The sequence below is a fragment of the Heterodontus francisci genome, chromosome 39, assembly GCF_036365525.1.
Source record: "Heterodontus francisci isolate sHetFra1 chromosome 39, sHetFra1.hap1, whole genome shotgun sequence".
Lineage (NCBI taxonomy): Eukaryota > Metazoa > Chordata > Chondrichthyes > Heterodontiformes > Heterodontidae > Heterodontus > Heterodontus francisci.
In genome coordinates, this window is record NC_090409.1 from 15,784,753 (window position 1) to 15,799,456 (window position 14,704).

Genomic DNA, 14,704 nt, shown 5'->3' on the forward strand with positions numbered 1-14,704 from the left:
CCCCACTCCTCCATCATCGGGGAAAAGGCACCGCCCCCCGCTCCCATCACCCTGGAAACAGACCACCCCCCCCCACTCCTCCGTCACTGGTGAAACTGTCCCGGCCCCCACTCCTCCATAACCGGGGGAACAGGCCATACATCCGTTGTGTCTCCATGGCGACAGGACCCGCCCCCGTTCAGTAGCCATGGTGACGTGCCCCGCCTCCTCCTCTGATCATTGAATTAATTTAACAAATGCATTAAAGGGATATTTCAGCACATTCTTCAACTGCTCTCTGAATAGAGTCTGGGTCACGGCGTAAATCGCAGTGTTTGTGCAGCAACTCAGGAGCTGCAGCATGAAACCCAATTCCTGCATAAACACAGGTAGATGAACAGACCGATACTCCAAATACTGCATTCGCCTCCCTATCGAAAACACCATTAACAGGGCCCACAACAGGATGAAATTCCCCGAGATAACTAACAGTAAAATGATGGATTTCCTTCGACTCTCCATCTTGGGGTCTCTGCGACTCTCCCCACTGCTGTGAGCTCGGAGTCTCCTGCGTCCTCTGCTGATCACTAAAATGTGTCTGACGGTGAGAGCGTTGAGCAGCAGAATCAGCAGAAATGGGAGCGCTGGGGTTAGAATGTTGTGGAGGAACTCGATTGTTGTCCAGACACGAGATTCCAGAACATCGTCTGTTATACCACAAAACCAGGGGCTGTTCACCAGCTGATACCGACCTGTTACCATCAAATACCAGAAGATGTTCTTTAAACAGCTGAGCACTGTCACTGTACCCACAACCACCGCCGACGTTTTCTCACTGCAATATTTACTTTTCAGCTTCTGGCAACAAATGGCCACAAATCGATCAAAGGTGAAAGTGACGGTGAACCAGACAGAACAGTCTGTGGCTGCATAAAGCAGGACGGCATGGATATTACACACGGGGATGGACTGCAGGAACAAAAACTGTGTCCAATAAACAATGGGAATCTGTCTCAATATCAGGTCGAGGATAAAGACCAGTAGATCCGCCGCTGACATGGCCACGAGGTAGCGAGTGACACATTTGGAGAGACCGCACTTTCCGCGAGACAGGATCCCAATCGTCAGCAAGTTAACTGTGAGGAAGGGAAATAAAGAGGGAAATTATACATTAGACTGGAGCAAAGTTACCAGTTTGATTGAGGACATATTGATATTTATAAATCTGTTTCTGTATCTAGTGATGTACTGAAATGATGGGACGTGAATGAACAAATTGGAATGTCTGTGATACGGTATAAGACAGGAGAGATTAAATAATAAAAGGATGATACTTAAATTGTTGAACTGAGTGCGTGTGCGTGTGTCTGAGAGAGAGTGTGTGTGTCTGTGAAATAGAGAGTGTGTGTCTGTGTGAGAGAGAGCGTGCGTGCGTGTGAGAGTGTGTGTGAGTGTGTCTGAGAGAGAGCTTGTGTGTGTGTCTGAGAGACAGTGTGTGTGAGAGAGAGAGAGAGAGACTGTGAGTGATGGTGAGAGAGCGTGTCCATCTGTTTGAGAGCGTGTGTGTCTGTTTGCATCTGAGAGAAAATGTGTGTGTGTGTGTATGTGTATGTGTGCGAGAGAGAGTGTGTGTGTGTGTGAGAGAGAGCGTGTGTGTGAGTGTGTGTGAGAGAGAGAAAGAGCAGGTGTGTGTGAGTGAGAGAGAGTGTGTATGAGTAAGAGAGAGAGAGAGCGTGTGTTTGTGTGAGTGGATGTGTGTGTGAGTGTCTGTGTGCGCGTGTGTCTGAGAGTGCATCTGTGTGTGTGTATGAGAGATAGCATGTGCGTGTGTGGGTATGTGTGAGAGTATGTGTGTTTGAGAGACAGAGTGTGTGGGCGTGTGTGTGTGCAGTGTGTGTGTGTGCGTCTGAGTGACAGCGTGTGTGTGTATGTGTGCGAGAGGGAGTCACCGTGTGTATGTGTGCGCGTGTCTGTTTCTGAGAGAGAGAGGGTGAATGGTTGTGTTTGTGTGTTGTGAGAGAGAGCGCGTGTGCGTGTGAGAGTGTCTGGCGAGTGCTTGTGTCCGAGAGTGTGTGTGTGAGAGAGTGCTTGTGCGTGTGTGAGAGAGAGTTTTTGTGTGTGTGAAAGAGAGTGTGTGTGCGTGAGAGAGAGAGCTTGTGTGTGTGTGCGGGAGAGTCTGCGTGTGAGTGAGAGAGAGAGATTTATGTGTGTGTGTTGAGTGAGAGAGAGCGTTTTATGTTTGTGGTTGTGTGTTAGAGAGTTTGTGCATGTGTGGGAAAGAGTGTGTGTGTGCCTGTGTCACGAGAGAGAGCTTGTGTGTGTAGGGGGGTTGCTGTGCACGTGTGGGAGACAGTGTGTGTGGGGAGAGAGAGAGCGTATGTGTCTGTGTCTGAGAGGGAGAGAGTGAGTGTGCGAGAGAGAGTGTGAGAGACAGAGAGAGAGAGGGAGGGAGAGCGTGTGTGTGTGTGTCTGAGAGAGAGTGTTTGAGAGAGAGAGTGTTTGTGCGCATGTGAGAGAGAGTGTGTGTGCGTGTGCATGATAGAGAGAGCGTGTGTGTGTGAAAGAGCGTATATGTGCATGAGAGAGAGAGCTTGTGTGTGTGGGAGAGAGTGTGTGTGCCTGTGTCTGAGAGAGTGTGTGTGTGTGTGTGTGAGTGTGTGAGTCTGTGTTTGTGCGTGCATCTGAGAGAGAGTTTGTGTTTGTGTGAGAGAGACAGTGTTTGTGTGTGTGTGTGAGAGAGGGAGCGTCTGTGTGAGAGAGAGCGTGTGTCTGTGAGAGAGAGAGAGAGAGAAGGAGAACGTGCGTGTGTGAGAGGGAGAGAGTGTGAGTTAACACATCAGCAGCAGAGTTTTGGATGAACTGAAGTTTACAGACAGTAGAATGTGGGAGATCAGCAGGAGGAGATTGGAATGGTCAAGTCTAGTGGGAATGAAGGAATAAATGAGGGTTTTATCCAGAGGAGCTGGGACGGGGTGACGTCAGGCGATGTTATGGAGAACCTTTTTGGCCCGTATTCAGGAGAAACTTTTTGGCCAGTATGTAGCAGGTCCAACAAGAGAGGGCACAGTTTTCGGAAATGAAGATGGGCAGGTGGACGGAGTGGCAGTGGGAGAGCATTTTGATGGTAGTGATCATAATTCAGTCAGTTTTAACATAATTATGGAAAAGGACAGAGATCGAACAGGAGTCAGAATTCTCACATCGGGCAAAGCCAATTTTACTAAACTGAGGAGTGATTTAGCGAATGTGAACTGGAAGCAGCTACTTGAAGGTAAATCCGTGTGAGAACAGTGGGAGGCATTCAAAGGGAAGATTCAAGAGTTTCAGGGTCAACTTGTTCCCACAAAGAAATAAAAGGACGAGACGGCCAAATCCACAGCTTCACGGATGACAAGGAGCCTACAGGGTAAGATAAGGCAGAAAAGGAAAGCTTATGTCCGACACCGATAACTCAATACTACAGAAAACCGAAAGGAGGATAGAAAGTGGAGGGGTGAAATTAAAAAGGAAATTAGGAAAGCAAAGAGAGGGCATGGAAGAACATTGGCAAGCAAAATCAAGGTGAACCCTAAGATGTTTTATCAATACATTAAATGTAAGTGGATAACTAAGGGGCGAGTAGGGCCCATAATAGACCTAAAAGGTAACTTATGTGTAAGGGAGGAAGATATTGGTATGGTTCTTAATGAATACCTTGCGTCTGTCTTCACAAAAGAGGGGGACGATGCAGATATTGTAGTTAAGGAGGAAGACTGTGAATTATTGGATGTGATAAACATAGGGAGAGAGGAAGTATTAATGGGATTAGTCGCCTTGAAAGTTGATAAATAACTAGATCTGGATGAAATATGCCCCAGGTTGGTCAAAGAAGCAAGAGAGAAAATAGCCGAGGGTCTGACCATCATTTTCCAGTCCTCACTGGATACAGGTGTGGAGCCAGAGAATTGGAGAATTGCTAACATTGTACCTCTGTTTAAAAAGCGACCGAGGGATATACCAAATAATTACATCGTGGGAAAATTATTGGAATCAATTCTGAGAGATAGGATAAACTGTCACTTAGAAAGGCATGGATTAATTAAGGATAGTAAGCAGGGATCTGATGATCGAAATCGTGTCTGACGAAATTGCATGAATTCTTTGAAGAAATAACATGGAAGATCGATGAGGGTAGTGTAATTGATGTGGACTACGTGGAGTTTTGCAAGCTTTTTGACAAGGTCCCACAGGGAAGATTGGTTAACAAAATAAAATCCCATTGGATTCAGGGAAACGTAGCATGGTGGATACACCTTGTACCAAGGTGGACCTCCTTTTTCCTCAACCGAGCATTTGCCCCACTGTTGTCGACAGGGCCCTCAACCGTGTCCGGCCCGTTTCCCGCACCTCTACCCTCACTCCTTCCTCTCCCACCCAGAACCGTGATAGGGTTCCCCTTGTCCTCACTTTTCACCCCATCAGCCTCCATATCCAGAGGATCATCCTCCACCATTTCTGCCACATCCAGCGTGATGCCGCTACCAAACGCATCTTCCCCTCCCTTCCCCTGTCAGGATTCCGAAGGGATCGTTCCCTCTGCAACACCCTGGTCCACTCTTCCATTATCCCGACCACCTCAACCGTCCCATGGCACCTTCCCCTGCAATCGCAGGAGGTGTAATACCTGCCCATTTACCTCCTCTCTCCTCACTGTCCCAGGTCCCAAACACTCCTTTCAGGTGAAGCAGCGATTTACTTGTACTTCTTTCAATGTAGTATACTGTATTCGCTGTTCACAATGTGGTCTCCTCTACATTGGGGAGACCAAACACAGACTGGGTGACCGCTTTGCGGAACACCTCCATTCAGTCCACAAGCAGGACCCCGAGCTTCTGGTTGCTTGCCATTTCAACACTCCCCCCTGCTCTCATGCTCACATCTCTGTCCTGGGATTGCTACAGTGTTCCACTGAACATCCACGCAAGCTCGAGGAACAGCATCTCATTTTCCGATTAGGCACACTACAGCCTGCCGGACTGAATATTGAGTTCAATAATTTCAGAGCATGACGAGCCCCCCCCCCCCCCCCCCCATTTTACCTTTATTTTTAGTTATTTTTTCCTTTTTCTTTTTTACATGTTTAACATTTTTTTCTTTTGTTTATTTCATTTCAACGTGGTTTGTTCAGTTTGCTTACCCACTGTATTTTTCATGTTTGTACTTGCTGCTGTTCAATCTTCAGTCGTTAACGCCCTATCTGTACTAATGCTTTGTCTTTCAACACACCATTAACATATTTTTGCCTTTGCTCCATGACCTCTTGGTCAGCTATGTGGCCTGGTCCAATCTAGACCTTCTCCTTTGTTATATCTTGCCCCACCCCCAGCTCACTTGCTTCTAACCTGTGACATTTCTAATATTTGTCAGTTCCAAAGAAGGGTCACAGACCCGAAACGTTAACTCTGCTTCTCTTTCCAACGATGCTGCCATACCTTCTGAGTGGTTCCAGCATTTCTTTCTTTTTATTTCAGATTTCCAGCATCCGCAGTATATTGCTTTTGGTTTAGGGTAATTGTTGATGGGTGCTTTTGTAACTCGAGGGCTGCTTCCAGTGGCGTTTCGCAGGGCTCAGTCCTGGGTCGCCTGCGTTTTGTGGTGTATATTAACAATTTCAGCGTAAATGTAGGGTGCATGATCAAGTCCTTTGCAGACAACACAAAGATTGGCCACGTGGTAGATAGTGAGGAGGACAGCTGCCGGCTGCAGGAAGATATTGATGGTCTGGTTAGATGGGCAGAAAATTGGAAAATGAAATTCAACTTGGATAAGTGTGAGGTGACGCAATTTGGGAGGTCAGACAAGGCATCGTAATGCATGATTACTGGGAAAGTACTGAGACGTGTAGAGGAAGTGAGGGACCTTAGAGTGAATGTGCACAGAGTGCTGAATGTAGCAGGATAGGTCGATAAGGTGGTTAACAAGGCATTTTTGTTTAGATTTTAGATACAGCACTGAAACAGGTCCTTCGGCCCACCGAGTCTGTGCCAACCATTAACCATCCATTTATACTAATCCTACACTAATCCCATATTCCGAACCACATCCTCACCTGTCCCTATATTCCCCTACCACCGACCTATACTAGTGGCAATTTATAATGGCTAATTCACCTATCAACCTGCAAGTCTTTTGGTTCTGGGAGGAAACCGAAGCACCCGGAGGAAACCCACACAGACACAAGGAGAACTTGCAAACTCCACACAGGCAGTACCCAGAATTGAACACGGGTCGCTGGAGCTGTGAGGCTTTGGTGCTAACCACTGCGCCACTGTGCCGGCATATGAAATCCTTTCAATTATTAGCCGAGGTATAGAATATAAGAGCAGGGTGGTTATGCTTGAACTGTATAAATCAATAGTTCGGCCACAACTTGAGTGCTGTGTGCAGTTCTGGTCACCTCATTACAGAATGGATGTAATTGCACCAGAAAGGGTACAGAAGAGATTTGCGAGGATGTTGCCAAGACTGCAAAAATGCAGCTATGAGGAAATATTGGATAGGCTGGAGTTGTTCTCCTTGGAACAGAGAAGGCTGAGGGGAAATCTGATTGAAATGTACAAAATGTTGAGCAGCCTGGATAGAGTGGAGGTGAAGGGTCTGTTCACCTTAGAATAGCGGTCAGTGACAAGGGGGAATAGATTTAAAATGATTGGTAGAAATATTAGAGGGGGAATGTGGAGAAACATAAGCCAGAATGTGGTGGGGGTCTGGAACGCACTGTCTGAAAGGGTAGTTGAGGCAGAAACCCTGGACTCATTTTAAAGGAGTCTTGATGCACCTCAAGTGCCGTAATCTGCCGGGCTACGGACCAAATACTGGAAGGTGGGATTCAGCTGCTGGGATTGTTATTTGGCTGGCAGAGACACAATGGGACAAATGGCCTCTTTCTGTGTTATAATAATTCTATGCTTTTCAATGATCCTTCGACCATTTTCTAGGTGCAGAAATGCTGTTTTAGTGAAGTTGTGTATATGTGGTCAGAAGGTCAACTCGGAGTCAAATATGACACCAAGGAGTGAACAGTCTGGTTTAGTCTCACAGAGTTGCCAGGGAGAGGGATGGAGTCGGTAACTGGGGAATGATGTTTGGAGCGAGGACTGAACACAATGTCTTCAACCTTCTCAAATTTGAATTGTCACAGCAGATGTGTGAGTTAATACATTTTAGAAGGATGTATGTGGAGAAACAACACAAGTTACATGTTACAACTGTAAACGGAGTGCAAGAACAGAGAGACCTGGGGAGTTTATGTGTAAATCATTGAAGGTCACAGGACAGGTTAACAAAGCAGTTAATAAAGCATTTGAGATCCAGGGCTTTATAAATAGAGGCATGGAAAACAAAACTGGTAAGTTATGTTAAATATATATAAAACACTGTGGCACTTCCCAGTACACATGGAACAGCAGAACTTTATTCATATAGTACCAGGGAACTGGGAATTCAGTTACGTGGAGAGATTGGAATAGCTATGATTGTTCTCATTAGAGCAGTGAATGGTAAGAGGAGATTTAATATAGAATTCAAAATCATAAAGGGTTTTGATACAGTAATTAATGTGAAACTTTCCAGTGTCAGAAATGTCAGTATTAAGAAGACACAGATTGGAGGTAATTGACAAATAACCAGAGGTGAAATGAGGAGAATTTACTTGCACAGCGAGTTGTTGGGATCTGGAATTCACTGCCTGAAAACATGGTGGAAGCAGATTCAATAATATCTTGCAAAAGGAAATTTAGCATATACTTGAAAAGGGGAAAAAATGCTGCAGGATTATGGGGAAATAGGAGGGAAGAGGAACTAATTAGACAGCTCTTTCAAAGAGACAGCACTGACACAATGGCCGAATAGCCTCCTTCTGTGTTGCATCAATCTCTGATTCTATGAGGAAGGGACACAGAGAGTGAAGTGAGAGTGAGAGTGAGAAAGTGTGAAAGAGGGAAAGGGAAATAGAAAGAGCTAAGGGAATGGGAGCAGGTGGCCAGGGAGGTGAATGCAAAAAGTCTGGCCCCGAGCACCTGGCAGCAGTGTCAGAAGAAGTTTAATGTGCTCACACTGGTGGTCAATGTCAGTGAATACATCTCCACATGGCATCTCCTACCCCCAACACCACCAACCTCTCACATTGCTCACTGTACCACACACCCATCACTCACCCATCAGCAGTCCCTACCACTCAGGACTCACACCTGACAAACACATACTCCACATCACCCTCACACACCTTCCACTGGTACCAGCCTCACATGCACCTCTCACTACCTCCACATACCTCCAGCTATTCAGCCTTGGCAGGCACATCACCCAAACACAGTGCAACACAACCATTGACATTCTGCCCTCTTTCTTACAGGACAAGGTGGCCTATAATCACAGGGAGCAGAAGTGAACTGGCGGGACCGGGCATACCTTCATCCCCTGAGACTGAGGGAGGAGATGGTTCTCCACATCATGGGACCGGCTGTGACACAGGTTGTAGCAAACGGCATCACCGAGAGCATTCAGGATGATGCTATGCTCCTGCCTTATGTCCCTTCTTAGCTCCTACCTCCCGCTCATCCTGTTGTCTGTGATGATCTACAAGCTGCAGATGGTGGGAACATGGAAGTCACTGCGGTGTATACGTGAGGTTGAGTGATTTGTGGAGAGCGCTTTTATAGATCTGGTCACCGCACAGCTTAAGTGTATGCAGGGAGAGAGTCAATGTGTGATCACCAGACAGTCAAGAAGTATCAGGCAGGTAGTACAGGAGACCCCTGCATCTCACTCTCCAACCAGTATTCAATACTGAGGAAAGTGATGGTTCATCGGGGGACTGTAACCAGAGACAAGGCCATGGTACCAGGCCTGTCTGAGCAGTACTGTGGGGTACAGTGAAGACTGGAATGTTGATAGTGATCGGAGATTCGATAATCACGGGAACAGACAAGGGTTTCTGAGGCCGCAGATGTGTATCCAGGATGGTGTGTTGCCTCCCTGGTGTCAGGATCAAGGATAACACTGTGTGGTTGCAGAGCATCTTGAAGGTGGAGGGTGAACAGCCAGCAGTCATGGTTCACATCGGTACGAATGACATAGGCAGAAAGAAGGAGGTGGTCCTGCAGTCAGAATTCAGCGGGATCAGTAAGAAATTAGCAAGCAGGACGTCAAAAGCAGTAATTTACGGATTACTACCAGCACCCGCACAAGTAATTAAATAGCAATGCATGGCTGGAAAGATAGTACAGGAGGGAGGGCTTTACATTGCTGGGACACTGGGACCAGTTCTGGTGAATGTTGAATCTGTACAGGCCGGATGATTGCAGCTGGGTGGCACAGTGGCGCAGTGGTTAACACCGCAGCCGCACAGCTCCAATGACCCGGGTTTAGTTCAGGGTACTGCCTGTGCGGAGTTTGCAAGTTCTCCCTGTGACTACGTCGGTTTCCACTGAGTGCTCTGGTTTCCTCCCACAGCCAAAGACATGCAGGTTGATAGGTAAATTAGCCATTGTAAATTGCCCCTAGTATAGGAACGTGTCAGGAGGATGGAGGGAATGTGGGGATGTGGTAGGTAATATGAGATTAATGTAGGATTAGTATAAATGGGTGGTTGATGGTCGCCACAGACTCGGTGGGCTGAAGGACCTGTTTCAGTGCTGTATCTCTCTATGAATTGAGCTGGGAATAATTACCTTGTGGGGTGATTCGTTAGAGCTATTGGGGAAGGTTTAACCAAACTAGACAGGGGTGTGAGAACTTGGAGAAAATATCAGAGGAATACCAAGTTGCACCGAATACTGGGAAAGATAGAAAGCACTAGAGTAGAGAATAATAAGTTATTAGGTAAGGTCAGAGTAACGGAGAAAATAATACATTCTAAATTAGGCTTCCTGAGCATGTATGAGAATGCATGGACTGTGGTTAATAAGACTGGTGAGGTACAGGCGCAGATTGCCATGTGAAAATATGATGTTCTGGATATAAGAGAGATCTGGCTCAAAGAAAGGCATAGCTGGGTATTAAATATTCCTGGGGACAGGGAGTTCAGGAACGATCAGAAAGGGAAAAAAGGGGGAGAGGTGGTGACAATGATTAAAGAGAGAATTTCAGTGCCGAAGAGAGAGGATATCCCCAGCGGGTCGAGGACAGAATCAATTTGGCTAGAGCTAAGGAACAAAAAAATGCAGTTACATTGCCCGGTGTTGTCTACAGGTCACCAGCCGGTGGGAAGGATGTGGAGAAACAAATTTGGAAGGCAATTACAGAAAGATGCACGAATTATAGAGTAGTTACAATGGGGCATATTCATTATCCAAATATGGACTGGGATATTAGTGGTACAAAGGGCAGAGAGGGACCAGAGTTCCTAAAGTATGCTCAGGAAAATGTTCTACAGCAGTATGTTTCCAGTCCAATTGGAAAGGAGACACGGCTGGATCCGTTTCTTGGGAATAAGGTGGGCCAAGTGGAATAATAATCAGTAGGAGAACATTTAGGGGACATTGATTATTGTATCATAAGGTTTTGGCTGACTATGGAAAGGACAAAGAACAAACCATAGTAAGAATAAATAACTGGAGGAAAGTCAACTTCAATGGAGTTAGATTGTTAACTTCCCTCTGAAATGGCCGAGCAAGATATTCAGTTCAAGGGCATTTGGGATGGGCATTAAACGTTGGCCCAGTCAGTGATGCCTGCATCTCACAAAAAGAAGCAAACATAGAATGGGTCATGGCCGAATAATTTGGAATCAAAGGTTTCAAAGAAATATGGTGTCTGGACAACGGGCTGCTTCAAGGGACAGATTTGTCAGGCAAAGTCAAGGTTCCCTGAAGGGGAAAGGTAGGGCAAAAAAATTCAACAGCTCCCTGGAGGAGAAAAATTAATGTTTGGGTCAACCAGCCCAGGATAATGAACGCCATGCTGAGTAGGGACACTGTGAATATGGCTCATCCTACTGAGGATACTGTCGCCATGCCAATCTGGTACAGTGTGAATGCGAGTCAAACAGCCCAGGATACTGATCGCCATGTCGAGCTGGTATGGAGTGAATATGGGTCAATGAGCCGAGGGTGCCGATCGCCATGCCGAGTAGGACGTTGTGAATATTGGTAAACCGGTCCAGGATACAGATCGCCATGCCGGGCTGCTACAGTGTTAATACGGGTCAACTAGCAGAGGATACGGATCGTCATTCACAGCTGGTATGGACTGAATATGGATCAATTATCCCAGGATGCTGATCACCATGCCAAACTGATACAGTGTGAACATGGGTCAACCAGCACAAGATGCTGATCGCCATGCCAAACATATACTGTCTGAATATGTGTCAACAGCCCAGAATGCTGTTTGCCATGCCGAGAAGGTATGAAGTGAGCATGGGTCAAGCAGCCCAGGATAGTGATCGCCATGTCGAGCTGGTACGGAGCGAACATGGGTCAACTAGCCCAAGATGCAGTTCACCATGCCAAGCAGAGACGGTGTGAATATGGTTCAACTAGCCCAGGATGCAGATCGCCATGCCGGGTATGGGCGGTGTGTATATGGGTCAACCAGCCTAGGATACAGATCGGCATGCCCAACTGGGACAGTATGAACATGGGTCAACCGGTGCAGTGTACTGATAACCATGCCGTGCTGGTACAGTGTGAATAAGGGTCGAACAGCCCCGGATATTTTTCGCCATGTCGAGCTGGTACAGTGTGAATATGGGTCAACCAGCCCAATATACTGATCACCATGCCGAGCTGGAATGGTGTAAATTTGGGTCAAACAGCCCAGAACATGATCACCATGCCAAGCAGGTGCAGTGTGAATGTGGGTCAACCAGTTCAGGACGCTTTTCGCTATACCAAGATGCGACTGTGTGAATACGTGTCAACCAGCACAAGACAATGATCATCATCTGGAGCTGGTACATTGTGAATATGGCTCAAACAGCCCATGACACTGAACGCCATGTCCAGCTGGTACATTCTGAAAAAGTGCCAGCCAGTGCACGATACAGATCGCCATCCCGAGCTGGTGCGGTTTGAAAATGGGTCAACCATCCTAAGATACAGAGCGGCATGATGAACTGGTACCGTCTGAATATCGGTCAACCGGTCTAGGATACTGATCGCCATGCGGTGCTGGTACAGTGTGAATATGGCTCAACCAGCCCAGGATGGTGATCTCCAGCCGAATTGGGTAGAGTGTCAATATTGGTCAACTAGCCCAAGATAGTGAGCAATAGCCACGTGGTACAGTGTGAATATGGGCGAACTAGCCCAGGATGCTGATCGTCATGGCAAGTATGTGAATATGGGTCAACCAACCCAGGATACTGATCGCTATGCCGAGCTGGTACAGTGAGAATATGGGTTAACCAGCCCAGGATACAGATCGCCATGCCGAACTCGTAAAGTCCGAATATGGGTCAACTGGTGCAGGATACTGATCGCCATGTCGAGCTGGTACGGAGTGAATATGGGTCAACTAGACCAGAATGCTGATCGCCATGCTGGGGAGGGATGGTGTGAAAATTGGTCAACCAGCCTAGGATACTGGTTGACATGCCAAACTGGGACGGTCCAAATATGGGTCAACCGGTCCAGGATACTGATCACCCTGGTGAACTGGTACAGCATGAATGTTGGTCAACCAGCTCAGGATGCTTATCACCATGCCGAGTTGATACTGTGTGAATATGGATCAGCCAGCACAGGATACTGATCACCATGCCGAGCTGGTACAGTGCGAATATGGGTCAACCAGCACAGGATACTGATCACCATGTAGAGTTGGTACAGCGTGAATTATGGGTCAACCAGCACAGGATACTGATCACGATGCCGAGCTGGTACAGTGTGAATATGGGTCAACCAGCCAAGGATACTGATCACCATGTCGAGCTGGTGCAGTGTGAATATCGGTCAACCAGCCCAGGATACTGATTACCATGTCGAGCTGTTGTGGAGTGAATATGGGTCAACCAGCCCAGGGTGCTGATCGCCATGCCGAGAAGGGACGGTGTATTTATGGGTCAACCAGTCTAGGAGACAGATCGGCATGCCTATTTGGGACAGTCCGAAAATGAGTCAACCACTCCAGGATACTGATCACCATGCCAAGTTGGTATAGTGTGAATATGAGTCAACACGCCCAGTATACTGATCGCCATGCCAAGCGGGTAAAGTGTGAATGTGGGTCAACCATCTCAGGATGCTTATCACCATGCCGAGATGGGACTGTGGAAATATGGTTCTACCAGCCCAGGATACCAATCACCATGCCGAGGATGTACAATGTGAATATGGGTCAACCAGCCCAGGATACTGATCGCCATGCCAAGCGGGTAAAGTGTGAACATGGATCAACCAGCACAGGATGCTAATCACCATGCCAAGCTGTCACAGTGTGAATATGGGTCAAACAGCCCAGGATACTGAACATCATGCCCGGCTGGTACATTCTGCAAAAGGGTCAACCAGTGCTAGATATAGATCACTTGCCGAGCTGGTACAGTGTGAAAATGAGTCAACCAGCCCAGTTATTGATCGCCGTGTCGAGCTGGTACGGTGCAAATGTGGGTCAACCAGCCTAGGATACTGATTGCAAGGCGCTGCTTGTACAGTGTGAATTTGTGCGAGCCAATTCAGGATATTAATCGCCATGCCGCGCTGGTACAGTGTGAATATGGCTCAAGCATCCCAGGATAGTGATCGCCAGCCGAGTTGGTACAGTGTCAATATTTGTCATCTAGCCCAGGATACATATCACCATGCCCAACTCGTAAAGGCTGATTGTGGGTCAACCGGTGCAGGATACTGATCGCCATGCACAGCTGCTATGTAGTGAAGATGGGTCAATTAGCCCACGATGCTGATCGCCATGCCGAGCTGGTACAGTGTGGATATGGGTCAACCAGATCAGTATACTGATCACCATGCCGAGATGGTGCAGTGTGAACATGGGTCAACTAGCCCATGATACTGATCGCCATGCCAAGCGGGTAAAGTGTGAACATGAATCAACCAGCACAGGACGCTAATCGCCATGCCAAGCTGGTTTAGTGTGAATATGGGTCAACCAGCACCAGATACTGATCACCATGCGGAGCTGGTCGAGTGTGCAAATAGATCAACCAGCTCAATTTGACCAAAGGCGGATGACGTTTATGCAGCAGATGTGCCGAGGGAAATGTGGAGGCGGGTGATATTAGGCAGGGTTGTTTATGGGGAGTAAATGGAGATGAACTGAGCTCAGGTATAAATAGAACACACAGGTTGTAAACAGTCCCGTTCTGCCTCAGACTTCGGCAAGGGTGGGTAATATCTTTCACAGATAGGGGATGGAGTTTGTGATGTCGACCAATGACAATGGCTTCAGCCTTCCCAAAATTTTCATTACAGAACTGTATTTCCGTGGGACAGGGTTTACAGATCTTCCAGCTGGAAATAGAGAAATCAACAGCAGCAAAGATGAGAGAGTAAATGATAAGAACTGTAATACCGTTCGCATTGGTTTTTCAGATAATCCCTGGAGGTATAGATTCACCAGGAATGGAATCAATCGCAAGGGAACAGATTTGGAGTCTTCCCAATATTTAATTGGAGGAAATTTCTGCTCATCTAGTACTGGATTTCGGATAAGCAGTCTGATAATTTAAAAACAGTGGAGGACTGGAGAGAGGTGGTGGTGAGGTAAACTTGATGGAGTTCTT

At 47.1% G+C, this 14,704-nt stretch overlaps 1 protein-coding gene across 1 annotated transcript in view; it reads right to left on the reverse strand.

The window, feature by feature from the left end:
• Positions 1-216: 216 nt before the first annotated feature.
• Positions 217-14,704, reverse strand: part of LOC137352811 (probable G-protein coupled receptor 139) — a 58,173-nt gene continuing 43,685 nt past the window's right edge. The window contains exon 2 of the mRNA XM_068018667.1: positions 217-1,115. Coding sequence (XP_067874768.1) covers positions 217-1,115 — 899 coding nt within the window. The remainder of the gene's footprint in view (positions 1,116-14,704) is intronic.